At 53.2% G+C, this 13,071-nt stretch overlaps 1 protein-coding gene across 11 annotated transcripts; it reads left to right on the plus strand.

Annotated features, from left to right (window-relative positions):
• The first annotated feature begins 910 nt into the window (after window positions 1–910).
• On the plus strand, window positions 911–10,923 carry CD300LG (CD300 molecule like family member g). 11 transcript variants are annotated; one of them, XM_067716194.1, is made up of 7 exons: window positions 911–1,036; window positions 1,992–2,318; window positions 2,640–3,003; window positions 3,672–3,806; window positions 6,313–6,365; window positions 9,204–9,305; window positions 9,801–10,923. In XM_067716194.1, the coding sequence occupies exons 1-7, from the start codon at window positions 994–996 to the stop codon at window positions 9,836–9,838; spliced, it is 1,062 nt and encodes a 353-aa protein (XP_067572295.1). In that variant the 5' UTR covers window positions 911–993; the 3' UTR covers window positions 9,839–10,923. The 11 variants fall into 11 exon arrangements, with proteins under 11 accessions (XP_067572295.1, XP_067572294.1, XP_067572297.1 ...); XM_067716193.1 differs by having other exon boundaries at window positions 3,694–3,806; XM_067716196.1 differs by having other exon boundaries at window positions 2,757–3,003; window positions 3,694–3,806.
• The last annotated feature ends 2,148 nt before the right edge of the window (window positions 10,924–13,071 follow it).

Below are 13,071 nucleotides of genomic sequence, written 5' to 3' on the forward strand. Positions count from 1 at the left end.
CCAATAATAAATGAAGTGGTTATCAAAATATAATTGTGTAATACTGTAATAAATGTGCTTTTTTTTTTTTTTTTTGCGGTACGCGGGCCCCTCACTGTTGCGGCCCCTCCCGCCGCGGAGCACAGGCCCCGGACGCGCAGAACCAGCGGCCACGGCTCACGGGCCCAGCCGCTCCGCGGCATGCGGGACCAGGACACGAACCTGTGCCAGGGAAGCCCGAATGTGCTTTTTTAAATTAGCACTTTAAATAACAACTCCAGTGGCAGATCTAATAACTAATGATTTTCCAAGTAGTGAGGTGCGTACACAGTATTTCAAGCTATCAGTGACAATTTGAACTCCTAGTGTCTGTGATTTTTTTTTTTTTTTTTGCGGTACGCAGGCCTCTCACTGTTGTGGCCTCTCCAGTTGCGGAGCACAGGCTCCGGACGCGCAGGCTCAGCGGCCATGGCTCACGGGCCCAGCCGCTCCGCGGCACGTGGGATCTTCCCGGACCGGGGCACGAACCCGTGTCCCCTGCATCGGCAGGCGGACTCTCAACCACTGCGCCACCCGGGAAGCCCCTAGTGTCTGTGGTTTTTAATTGGTGACAGTCACGGCACTGCGAACACTACTCATCATACAAGGAAAAATAAGTATTACGTAAAGTTTAGTGAAAAGTCAAGATGTACTATTTCCCCGCCCAGATTCATGAACTCCTTGAATTCTACACACAGGCTCTCTGGGGTGCGCGGCCGGGGGCATGGTTAAGACCCCCTGAAAGGGCATGGGTTTGGGAGAAGCGCTCGGTGGGTTTTCAGGTGCGGGTCGCTGTGAACCAAGGCTAAGTACTGAAGGGATCAGCAGAGGCGCCTCCCCCGGCTGGGGGAGCCACACGGCCCCTCCCCTCCCTTCCTTCTCTCGATTTTGCCTCTGGAGGAAGTTAAAGTCCCGCGTGGCCCGTAGAGGAACTCCCAGCTCCCGGCGTGCACTCCAGCTTGGCCAGCGCTCACCATGCGGCCCCTCGTCCTGCTGTGGGGCTGCCTCGTGCTCCCAGGTGAGATGGGGGGCGGGGATGGTGAGATGCGGGGCGGGGATGTAGGGATGTGGGGCTTATCCCCAACGTCCTTATTGCTTATTCTTATTGCCCGTTGGGTCTGCAAGAGAGGGACCTGCTGAACCTACATTTCCTTGTGGGGGTGACCCAGCCCAGCCGCCTGATCCTTCCAGGCTTCACCCCTCCCCATTCGTCCTCAGCCCTCAGAGGGTGCGGGCATTTGCTGTTTCTGGAACCCAGAGCCAGGTCTTCCCCCAGACCTGTGGGCTCCAGACCCTTCATGTCCAAGTGGCTGTGAGAGTACCTTTACCTCTTTTGTCTTCATTTCCTGACTCTGTGCCAGCCTGGGGACAGACAAGACACCCCTTATTTAATGTTGCCACATTAAACTCAGCAAATATTTCTTGAACCTCTGCTGTACCACTCACAACAGCCCCGAGAGATAAATTATCCTGTTTCATCAATTCACAAGCCTGCTTTTCTTTTTTTTCTTTCTTTCGTTTTTTAACCTTTTAACATAAAAAATTAGGATGCATCTTATAACTGATGTCAGTTGTTCAAATGACAGTGTTTTTTTCTTAATGTTTTATAAAATTATGGTGGCTCTTACATATGATAGCATCTTAATTCAATGAAATAGGACATTGTCATCATCTATAGGTGAGAAAACTCAGAGGGGTCAAGCAATTTCCCCAGGGTCACACAGCTACTAAGTGGCAGTGCTGGGATTCAAACTCTGGGCTGTATGAATCTAGATCTTCCCCATCACCAGCCTTCAATATGCCAGGTATAGGGAAACAGTAACAGTCCTGCCCCAGGATCCCTCGGTGGCAGAGTGGAGTACCAGCTCCTACCAGGGCTGCCCCAAGAAGGGAGTGACTGAGGAAAGCCTTCTGGTCTTGATCCTGGTACTTGAATCAGGGAATTCCAACCTTCATCCCTGCTGTGGTTTCAGGTTATGAAGCCCTGGAGGGCCCGAAGGAGGTCAGCGGCTTTGAAGGTGACACCGTGTCCCTGCAGTGCACTTACGGGGTAGAGCTGAAGAAGTACAGGAAATACTGGTGCAGGGAGAGCGGGTTCTTGATCTCCCGCTGCTCTGGGACTGTCTACGCTGGAGAATATGGCCAGGAAGGCAGGGTGTCCGTCCACGACAACCCCCGGCAGCTCAGGTTTGAGGTCACCCTGAGGAACCTCACCCTGAAGGACGTGGGGCAGTACTGGTGTGGGGCCAAAAGAGTGGGCTTCGATAAGACTTTCTCGGTTTCTTTGCTCGTCTTTCCAGGTAACAGATGTCCCTCCTTCCCTGGGAGGGGTTCAGGGTCATGGAGGTGGGGGCTGGAGCACGGCACCTCCCCACAATAAAGGACAGGCTGCAGCTCAAACGGGGGGAGCTGAGAGCCACGCACAGGTCTGGGGTGTTCCTGAGATATGACCTGCTTGCTCAAAATGGCTTCCTCAAGGCCTCTGTTTGAGGCATAGCTGGGGAAGTTCTGAGAAATTGGTCCTGGGGAGATTAGGGTTCAGGGGTCAAGGGTCAGAGGTCTGGGAATGCTGGGAATCAAGGATCAGGGAAGGTGCTGAGGCATTGCTTTTGGACTTGTAGCTTCTGCTGGTCTCCACCTGACAGTCACCACAGCCAAGCTGGGGAAGACGGGGGCAGAGGTCTCTCCATTCACAGGGACCTCCCCATCCAAGAGTGCAGCAACCTCTCCGTATGCAGGGACCTCTCCTCACCCGGCAACCTCTCCATTTGCAAGGACCTCTTCTCACCCAGCAACCTCTCCGTATGCAGGGACCTCTCCGTATGCAAGGACCTCTCCGTATGCAGCAACCCTTCCAAATGCAGGGACCTCTCCTCACCCAGCAACCTCTCCTCCTGCAGGGATCTCCCGCCAAGCCACACGGCTAGACTCTACTTCCACAGAGGACACCAGTTTTGTCCCCATCAGAAGCAGCTCCAAGACCAGGTGAGCAGCTCCAACCAAGGCCACCTTTTCAGGTCATCCCTGAACCATAAGGTGCCCCTGAGCGAATAGGAATACAATACTCCTTCCTCTGGGGGAACACAGCTTCTTGACGTGGCCACAGACACGCAGAGAGGGCAGATTCAGCCCCCATCCCACCCCCTACCCGGCAGGGCCCTGGAGCAGTGAACGACCTACATTACGGGGGCCAGCAGCCCTTTTGCCTTGGACATGCAGGCCCGCCCAAGGTGAAGGGTCCGCCATGGCCCCAGTCCCCACCTCGCTCCCCGCCCGGCTTCAGGGACAGCCACCCCAGTTCAGTAGTTCTTGTTTGTGCACTTTACACTGGGCCCTGTGCTAAGCAGGAAACTGTAGACCAAACAATGTGATGTTTTCTTACCCAACTGGGATCCCAGCCGGAAGGACTGGCTCTTGGGTCTTTATATATAACTGCCCTCCATTGCTGGTGGCCAGGTAACTACTCACAGGTTCAGAGCCAGCTGAAAGTACCTCCTGGGGCTGGCGATGGGGGCTGAGGTCCCTTCCATTGGGACCAACCAGATGCTGTGGTCCCTGGTACCCTCTGACCCCCTTGGGAGAGACGAGGGATATGACTGGGACTCAGAATAAGAATGCCCAGTGTGCTGCCGACATCTGACGACAGCCACCAGTCTCCTTCCATCTTGTCCGCAGGGTGTCCGTCCCAATGACCCGCATGTTGGCCCCAGTCCTGGTGCTGCTGGCCCTTCTGCTGGCCACAGGCCTGGCCGCCCTCGGCAGCTACATGCTCCAATGGAGGAAGAAAGGTGAGCAGTGTAGACGGGAGGGGTGAGAGGCTGTCAGCCAGGGGCCTCGCTGAGACCCACAGTCCCCACCACCGCCCCAGAGAGACCTCGTGGGCCTCGGCGTATGCGTCCGAGACGTGGGCATCGGGAGCCCTGCTCCTCTTTTCTGAGGGACCCGCAGGGCCGTCCACACCAGGCACAAGCAATTCAAACGGGGGAGCAAGAGGCTGGGGGGCTCTCATCTTGCTCTGGTCTGTCCGACCAAGCTCATGAGCCACTTCTCTCCCTGTTGATCCCAGTGAATCCATGTCCAGTCTCTGTAGGTCCTGCTTCTTGTACGAGGACTGATTACAGGGGGAAGTGCAGGCCTGAGCACTTGAACTTGAGCAGGATGTGTGTATGGCCCCACCCCTGCCACTGGGTCTCTAGAGGTGCTCAGCTCCTTTCAAGACTTGGCTTCAAATTCCAGCTCTGCCACTTTTTAGCTGTGTGACCTTGGGTAAGTCATCTAACTTCCCTGAGCCTCAGCTTCCTCAGATATATGCCCAACAGAAATAGAATAGAAGCCACACGTGTGATTTAAAATTCTCTGATAGTCACACGAGAAAAAGAAGAAACTAGTGAAGTTAATTCTAATGATACACTTTATTTAACATGATATATCCAAAACATTATCATTTCAACATGGAATCAATATAAAGATACTAATGAGGACTTCCCTGGTGGTGCAGTGGTTAAGAATCCGCCTGCCAATGCAGGGGACACGGGTTCGAGCCCTGGTCCAGGAAGATCCCACATGCCGCGGAGCAACTAAGCCCGTGTGCCACAACTACTGAGCCTGCGCTCTAGAGCCTGCAAGCCACAACTACTGAGCCCACGTGCCACAACTACTGAAGCCCACGTGCCTAGAGCCCGTGCTCCGCAACAAGAGAAGCCTCCGCAATGAGAAGCCCGCGCACCACAACCAAGAGTAGCCCCCGCTCACCACAACTAGAGAAAGCCCGCGCGCAGCAACGATGATCCAACGCAGCCAAAAGTAAATAAATAAATGAATAAATTTATTTTTTTAAAAAAAGATACTAATGACACACATTCTACGTTCATTTTTTCCAATTGAGTCTTTCAACCCCAGTGTAATTCAGAGTAGTCACCTTTCTGGTGCTCAATGGCCGTGTGTAGCTCCTGTGGTGGATGGCACAGATTAAGAGGGTTTAACCGAAATAACGGTAATGGGAGCTGCCTTGTGCCCGGCACAGTGGTGTGGCTTATGTTCTTTTTATCTCCTTTAATCTCCTCAATACTGTCGAGTTAGGAACTACTTATTCAACACCTACAAATACCCCCAATTTACAGGGCAAGAAACTGAGGCACAGAGTGGTTAAGCAACTTGCCCTGGGTTTGTATAGCTGGAAAGTGGTAGAACCAGGAAGCCAACTTTGTAAATTGGCAGTGTTGTCCCAGCACTGGTGGCCATGGTGGGGAACACTGGGCTTGATACGTGACTCCCCTCTGTGTGGCCCCCAGGAAGAAATGTCAGCTTTGCCCACATCCCTAGGCCCCCTCAGAGGAGTCGGGAGGAACACACAGGGTGAGAACGTTCCCATCACAACCTCAGAGCCTCTTCGCACTTTGCCTCTCCAATTGTGGTCCCCAGCTGGCAGCAGCAACATCCCCGGGTAGCCTGTTAGCAACTCAGACTCTCAGGCCCCAACCTCAGCCTACTGAATTAGAATCTGCATTTGAGTAAAATTTCCCAAGGTCCTGTACACACACTGAGATTTAAGAAGCAATGACCTTGGCATACAGGATCACTTCCCTAGCCAGTTTCTGGCCCATGCGAGGGGATTTCCATGTACCAATCTCAAAAGTCCAGGTCATTGCCGAGGTGCTGGGGTTCTCGGGCCAATCTGCTTGCCAGCTCCCTCTGGGAAGCCCCAGGTGCAAGGAACCCAGTCCACGTATGCGGGAGCAGCTGCAGACTACTCCCAGCTACTCCTGGCTTCAAGGTGCTCCTTCTGTTGCAGGAAGGGGGACCCCATCCAGGGCCCGAGAGTGGGCTCTTGTCTAACACTCAGAAATGAATTGTCTGAGGAGACACATGTGCTGACACAGCAAGAGACTTTATTGGGAAGGGGCGCCCGGGCAGAGGGCAGGAGGGTAAGGGAACCCAGGAGGACTGCTCTGCCACGTGGCTCGCAGTCTCGGGTTTTATGGGAATGGGGTTAGTTTCCGGGTTGTCTCTGGCCAATCATTCTGACTCAGGGTCCTTTCTGGTGGCCCACGCATCACTCACTCAAGATGGATTCCAGCGAGAAGGATTCTGGGAGGTTGGTAGGACATACGGACTGGAGTCTCCTCTCTCCTTTTGACCTTTCCCGAATTCTTCCAGTTGGTGGTAGCTTGTTAGTTCTGCATTCCTTACCAGGACCTCCTGTTTAAGATACCTCGTGCGAGTGGTTACTAACAGGCCTGGCCAGGGTGGACGGTTTCAGTCAATGGTTCCCTTAACACTTCTGGTCTGTTTCAGCTCAACTGGCCACGGAGACACAGAGGAAGGAGAAGGTCCATCTCTCCCACTTGGTAAGGAAGGAGGCAAAGCCCACGCTCAGATCCCTCTGCGTCCGGCTCCCAGGCCCTGCCTCTCCGGCTCCCTGCCTGGTCCTCCACGGCTGACCTCAAGGCAGGACTTGCATCCCACATCCAGGGAATCTGTGTGAGCCCCGAGATGAGCCCTTCGGGCTGCCCTCCTCACCCAGACTTCCCACCGGGTGCCAGTGGGGCTCTGCTCCAGGCCCAAGGCCCTCTTCCCATCCCCCTTTTAGAATCAGAGAACACTGGAGCTGGCTCCACAGGGGGGCTTTGATATCAGCTCGTCCAGCCTTTCTCTAAATTTGGTGCAAATTCCCTCACGAAACACCTTGGGGGGGTGGGCGGCTATTAGAAATACACTCTCCTCGGCATGGGCCCCAGCCAGAACCCCTTGGGGTGGGGGCCAGGAACCTGAGATTGAAACGCTGCCCTGGGGGATTCTGATAGCACCAATAGACTCTAGTCTGCTTTTGCAGAAGGGAGAACTGAGGCCCAGAAAGAGAAAGAGTCTTGCCCGAGGTCACACAGCAGGCGGTGGCCCAGATACAGAGCGGGTCCCGGAGCTCTCGACTCCCATCTCTCCTCTTTCCGGAACACCCTTCTCTGAGCTGTCGTTGGCTCTGAGACCAAGGTGGTGTAGCGACCTTGACACTCGGGCCGCGGTGGTGCTCTGGAGACCGGGGGACAGAAAGAACGGGGGTCCCTGTGCCCATCATCCTGGAGAGAGGACGCTGCCCTGAGTCTACCTGCTGCTGGGCCCCTCCCTGACCCCTGCAGAGAGAGACCCTCTTCCCACACCCGCACTCCTACGGAGAGAGTCACTGCTTAGGAAACCGAAGCTTCATCTGCCTCGCCAGCACCCCCGCCCCCAGCCTCTCCTTCCTCAGCTGTTTACTGAGAGGCCTCCACCCTGATTCCCTTAGACACTGGAGCAGGAAAGGGGGGCTGCCATTGCCTTCTTTCCTGGTGCCAGCAGGGACAAAACACTCAGGCCCGATCCCCCTAGGGAGGGGCTGCGGTGGGATGGGGTACTGGGCCTTCCTTCACTTAGGAAGCAGCTGTTGTTACCTCAGGAAGCTCAGCAGGACCAAAGGGGTGGACAGGAGTGAGGGAAAGGTCATGGAAACAGATGGAAGGGCTGCCACGACCACTGCCAGGGCCCTCCCCCTGGCTCGGTGTCCTGAGGCTAGCCCCTCCCCCAACTCCAGAAGAGGGGCTGGGCTCAGAGGGAGAACCGCCATGGCTTGCTGCCGTTTTTCTAGTGCCTAGAAGTAGAGGCTCTCGTATAGATCTCATATAGTCAACAACCCAGAAGATGCCTCCACACTCGCTGGAACAGCCCAGGGTCCACTGCGTGGGCAGAGGGACCGTTGAGAGATGCAGACGCCCCCTGGACAGAGGGTAGTGGTCCTGGCCACAGTCTACACGTGCGGTTTGCTCTCTGTCCCCTGAGGTTCTTTCCTCAAATTCTGTCACCCTTGAGAAGGTGACGCTTCTGCAGCTGTTGGTGGTCAGCGGTCAGCAGTGGCTGGGTTTCGACCAAATCAGAAAGCTGTCAGTATGGGATTCATGGGAAATGGACCTGGTGTCAGGAGTTCTCTGGCCCAACCCCAGCTCTGCCATGTCCCCCCCACAGGCAGGGCTGGGACGCACGAGGGCCATGAGTGACAGCATTTGTGAATTCTCCCTCCCCCTCCCCTATTCCTTCAGGCCCTCATCCCCCCAGTCACATCTCACCTGAGGGATTCTGTTCTGACTCTTACCTTGTCCCCGTAAAACTGAAGGTGTCACCAGAGGTGGCTCAAACATCTACCTCTGCCCCCATGTCCCACACCTAGGGTACTGATAGAAGCAGGGGCCCAGTTAGTAGACAAGGGACACTGCCACAAAGAGAAGTGTGCAGGACGCCCTACCAGGAAGGCAGCATGGTGTAGGAAAGAGTCTGAGACCAAAGAATCATGAAGACAAGGCCCAGCTCCACCACTCACCAGCTGTGTGACATCTGGCAAGTTACATCACCGCTCTGAGCCTCGGCTTCCCCATCTCACGAGACTGTGGTGAGGAACGAGTGAGATGAGACCCCTCGTAGTTATCCAGAAAATGGGAGCTGCTTTCCTTGGCTTCGGTGCCTATCAGGCCAGGGGTTTGCTGGCCGGGCCACCTCAGGGCAGCTGCGCTGTTAGGAGACATGGCTGGGGGCCTTGGCCAGCTCCAGCCTCCGCTCTGCTCAGCTGCTGGGCAAGGGAGCAGGTGACGGAGGGGCCCGGCGTTCTGACCTGAGGACCACGGGGGCAGCTGAGCCCAGGCCAGGAGACGGGCTTCCGCACTCGCTCTGGACTACCCACCTCGCTTCCCTGGGCCTCAGTTTTCTCATCTGATCAGGGAGGGATTGCTCAGACCCATGATCCCTAAAGAATTCTTCCTGTGCTGTTTGTTATTTGGCGAATCTTTGAGGTGTCCAACTTTGCTCTCTCTGGGCCTATTACAAAGAACCTGCAGTCTGCATGTTCTTCCTGCTTCAAGGATAGAAATAATCATCATGGAAACAAATTAATCATTCCAGGAGTTCCCAGTCGTTGAGTGATAAAAGCATTATCAGAAATATTTATTATAACCCTAAGGGAAAACTTTCTATCCCCGTTTTGTAGCTTGGGAAGCTGGGCCTCAGAGAAGTTGGGTGGCTCACCCGAGGTCACACTGAGACATAGTGAATGGGCCGCAGGACTCTGACCCTGCAAAATCCGCCCCCTGCCTCCCCCCCTCCTGCTCTGGCTTGCGGGCCATCCCTGCTGCCAAGAACAGGCCGTTCTCACTGAGTCTGTGTTTCAGCCACTGGGGAGCAGCGGGGTCCCAGAGTATGCCGTGATCGACCTTGCAGGGCCCACTGGGCCTCCTGCCAGCCCCAACGTGGAGATCCGGTGCCTGAGCCAGGTGTGGACAGAGGGCTCTGGGGGTCTGGAGCGACCTAGCCTGGCTCCACTCAGACAATGCAAGGAAGTGGGGGAGGTCTCTGCCCTCAGTCCACCTACCTTCTGCATCACAGCCAGAGCTTAGACCATTTCACCCAGGAAGCCAGGGCTCCTGACCTCACATCCTCATTTCTTGTGATCCAGAAAATTCTTGAATAGCGTGGTGAGAGTGACAGCTTAAAGAGTTCTGAGCTGGCAGGATCCCCACGTCTGCAGCCGCAACTGGGCCCGAGGCCATGAGGTTGATCTCCCAGGGAGTGGGGCCTGGTGTGTGCGGGGGGGGGGGGGGGGGAATGAATCAAAGCCTGGGGGTTCTGGGAAAAAGGAGTGGTTAGTCCTGTGACCCCCAGACGGACAGGCCCAGAATGTGCAGAAAAGGCTGGGCTGGACCCAGCAGCTACCTGGAGACCCCCCCAAGCCGGGCTCTGCTTTTCAACCCCTACTGTTGTCTTTACAGACTTCAAAGGAAGACGAAGCCTCGTGGCAGACCCCTGAGGGAGACATGACCCCAGGCCCTCCCCTCCCCGTGTCTGGGGACGAGCCAGACTTTTCTAAGTTCATCTCAGTCTAGCCGCCTAACGCCCTCCGTGAATCTCTGGAAGGGCTGAATTTGCGCTGACTCGGATAAGTTTTCTGCTACGGCTTCAGAGTCCTCCTGCCAGAGTCCGGGGCTCTCCTCCACCCTCCCCAAGCTTTCCTCCTGCATGCCCCAGCTGACCCGGAACGCTTCGTCAGCGCTGGAGCCTGGAGTGGTGGCTTCACGGTTCCAGCTGGAGACGGGGACCTCCCCAAGATGGTCACATTCCTGGGCAGAGCGTGCAGCCACTGGACCCTCAAGGGGCCAGGCAGGGCTCAGGGGGTCTGGTCCGAGTTTGTATCTGCTACAGGAGCTCCTCTGGGCCTGGGTGCCGAGCCACGGGCCGCTCCTAACTCCCCCTCCAGACCCCGCCTTCTCTTTCCTTCCTTCCATCCTCAGACGCAAGGTCAAGTTCTCCTACATAAGCTGGTGAGGAGGAGGGAGACTGCTGGGTTAGACGGGATTCTGATTTCTCAAAGCCGGGCTGGGAACCTCCTGCATCCCAGTCCTTCAGGAAGCTGGTTCTGAGAGCTGGGTTCTGAGAGCTGGGGAGGGGGTAGGAAAACACAGGGTGCAGGTGGAGGTAGGTATCTAAAAGGGAGGAGGGAGGGGACAGGGCAGGACCCTAAGGGGAACCTGACGGTGACCTGGAGTTTGGTCCCCTGGAGTGGGCAGAGGGAAGGTAGGATAAAAGAACGACTGGGTTTTTGAAAAATGAACCGGGGGCTGCTCAATATACAAAACCTAGAAAGATGGGGGGATAAAAGGAAGAAAACATATCACCCATCATCTCACCGCTACCCGAAGACGAAATCACTGCAATTTGTTGTATTTCTTTCCAGTCTTTTTCCTCCACATCACTTGCTGATGTGCTTCTACAAATTATTTTGTACCTATAACTTTATATCCTGCTTTTCCCACTTAATTATTATATCATAAGCATGTTTTTGCATAATGTTTTTACAAACCTTTTATAAATTAAAGGTTGACCAGCAGCATAATATTTCAGATTGGTATGCTTCAGTTTATTTCAGTTCTCTCTCACTAGATATTTAATTTGTCTCTATTTCTGTTATAAATAACAGCATGGTGAATCTAGGCACACAGCTTTGCCCGCATCTGGAGATTTCTTTCAGAAGGATGTGCATATGTGGAAGTGTCAGAGGGTGTGAACGGTTCTGAAGTTACTGATACCCATTGCTAAACAGCTTTGAGAAATGGCAGTACCAGTTTCACCCCCACCAGGTCCTAGCAGTCGGCATTTCTCAAAGTCCTCACCAGCCTCTGCACCCATCCCAGTGGGTGTGGGAGGAGAAACCACCCGTAAGGCCTATGGAATGGGGGCCTAGGGGGCTGGGCAAGGTGGAGCCGGTCTGAAGATGCAAGGGAAACTCACCAGAAGGTGGCAGCCAGTTCCCCGGGGGATGAAGTAGTGAGCACTTTTTACCTTCTCTGAGTGGAAAGGGAGACCCGAGTCTGAGCTCTAGGGACTCTGCCCAGGATCTGGGCACAGTGTGTGCCCAGATGTTGGGGGAAGTAGGAATTAGCAAGTTTCAGGTGGTCTCAGCTCCAAAGCAGGCTTCGCCCATGAGAAATCCCTCAGCTGGAGGCTGGTGAGAACAGGGGCTTCTCAGAAGGGAAAGAAACTTCCTGTCCTCTCAGCCTGTCACCTACAGCAGCCAGAGCTTTTGGGGGACCAGGAATGCTCAGCTGGGTCATCCCAGTCCCACCCCTTGCCTGATTTCAGACCATGTGCCTGCTAAAGAGATCTATGTCTTTTGTGAAGCAGAGCTCTCTCCAAGGCAGCCCAGGACTGGCATCCACTGGATTCCAAGTTTCCGTGGCTTTATTAGATACTCAAGCATCCTTCACAGACCCTGGCACACTTGTCCTAGCTCCCAGTGCTGCCACGGTGCTGGCCCAGCGCCACCCTCCTGGGCAGGGGAAGAAGTCTACTCCCTCGCCAGCTGCCACTCTGCAGTCCCCCATCTTGATACACCTTGGTTTTGTATTTGTACACCCACACCTTCAGCTCTGTGATCTCGTGTACCTATGAGAGGCCCTTGAACAAAAGAATTGTAATAAGCCGCCGCTCGCCCATCCCAAGAGCAAGGGTTTCCAGCCTGGGGACTTGCTGAGAGGTAAAAACTAGGGGAACATCAGCATTGCTAAAGTTCTGTTTTGCCAAATTGGGATATTAGCTATAATAAACTACCCTCTATCCTCCCATTAGTTTCTTTTAAAGAAATATTTTAACACCAAAGAGAGTGTCGATGGGAAAATGAATGTTTTAAGATAGTCCTTCCCTAATCGACCCCTAGACAAAGAATTGGATGTTATGATCCTAATCCACTGAGGCCTATTGAAGAGAGATTTTCTACAATCTTTTGGTTACAAAAGGGGAAGAGTGGGGAAGGGATAAATTAGGAGTTTGGGATTAACAGATATGCACTACTACATAGAAAAGAGTTAAACAAGGACCTACCATAGAGCACAAGGAACTATATTCAGTATCTTGAAATAACCTAGAATGGAAAAGAAACTGAAAAAGAATATATATGTGTGTGTGTGTGTGTGTGTGTTTCATAGAGACCCTTTACCAGGTTGAGAAATTTCCCTTTTAGTCCTAGTTTACTGAGCTTTTTAAAATCAGAAATTGATGTTGATTTTATCAATGATTTTTCAACAACTATTGAGATGATTATATGTTTTTTCTTTTTTAGTCTGCAAATATGACTCTATTCTTTGATTTTCTAACATTAAGCCAACCAGGGATTAATTTGACTTGGTCAGTACTGGTATGTAGTTTTCTTTTCTTGTTAAGTTCTCTGCCTGGTTTTGGTACCAGGGTAAGCTGAGAAGTGATCCCTCCTCTTCAATTTTCTGGAAGAGTTTGTGTAGAATTGGTAATATTTCTTTTTCATATGTTTGGTAGACTTCGTCAGTGAAGGCATCTGGGCCTAGAATTTTCTTTGTAGGAAGGTACAAACTAGACATTATTGTTAATTGCTATTTTACACAGACAATGTTTACTTAGATCCTTACATTTCAGATTTTCTTTTTAAAAAGTCATGTTAGTGGTAAAGTCTGTCAGTTTTTATCTGAAAAGCTCTACTTCATAAAAATTCTTGAAAGAAAAAAAAAATTCTTG

This window comes from Pseudorca crassidens, chromosome 19, assembly GCF_039906515.1.
Source record: "Pseudorca crassidens isolate mPseCra1 chromosome 19, mPseCra1.hap1, whole genome shotgun sequence".
Classification (NCBI taxonomy): Eukaryota; Metazoa; Chordata; class Mammalia; order Artiodactyla; family Delphinidae; genus Pseudorca; species Pseudorca crassidens.

Excerpts from the sequence above, each read along its gene's own strand:
- CD300LG (XM_067716193.1), top strand. The coding sequence starts at position 994 with ATGCGGCCCCTCGTCCTGCTGTGGGGCTGCCTCGTGCTCCCAG. Across the intron at positions 3,004-3,693 it reads AGAAGCAGCTCCAAGACCAG|GGTGTCCGTCCCAATGACCC; the intron begins GTGAGCAGCTCC and ends TCTTGTCCGCAG. Across the intron at positions 9,306-9,800 it reads AGATCCGGTGCCTGAGCCAG|ACTTCAAAGGAAGACGAAGC; the intron begins GTGTGGACAGAG and ends TTGTCTTTACAG.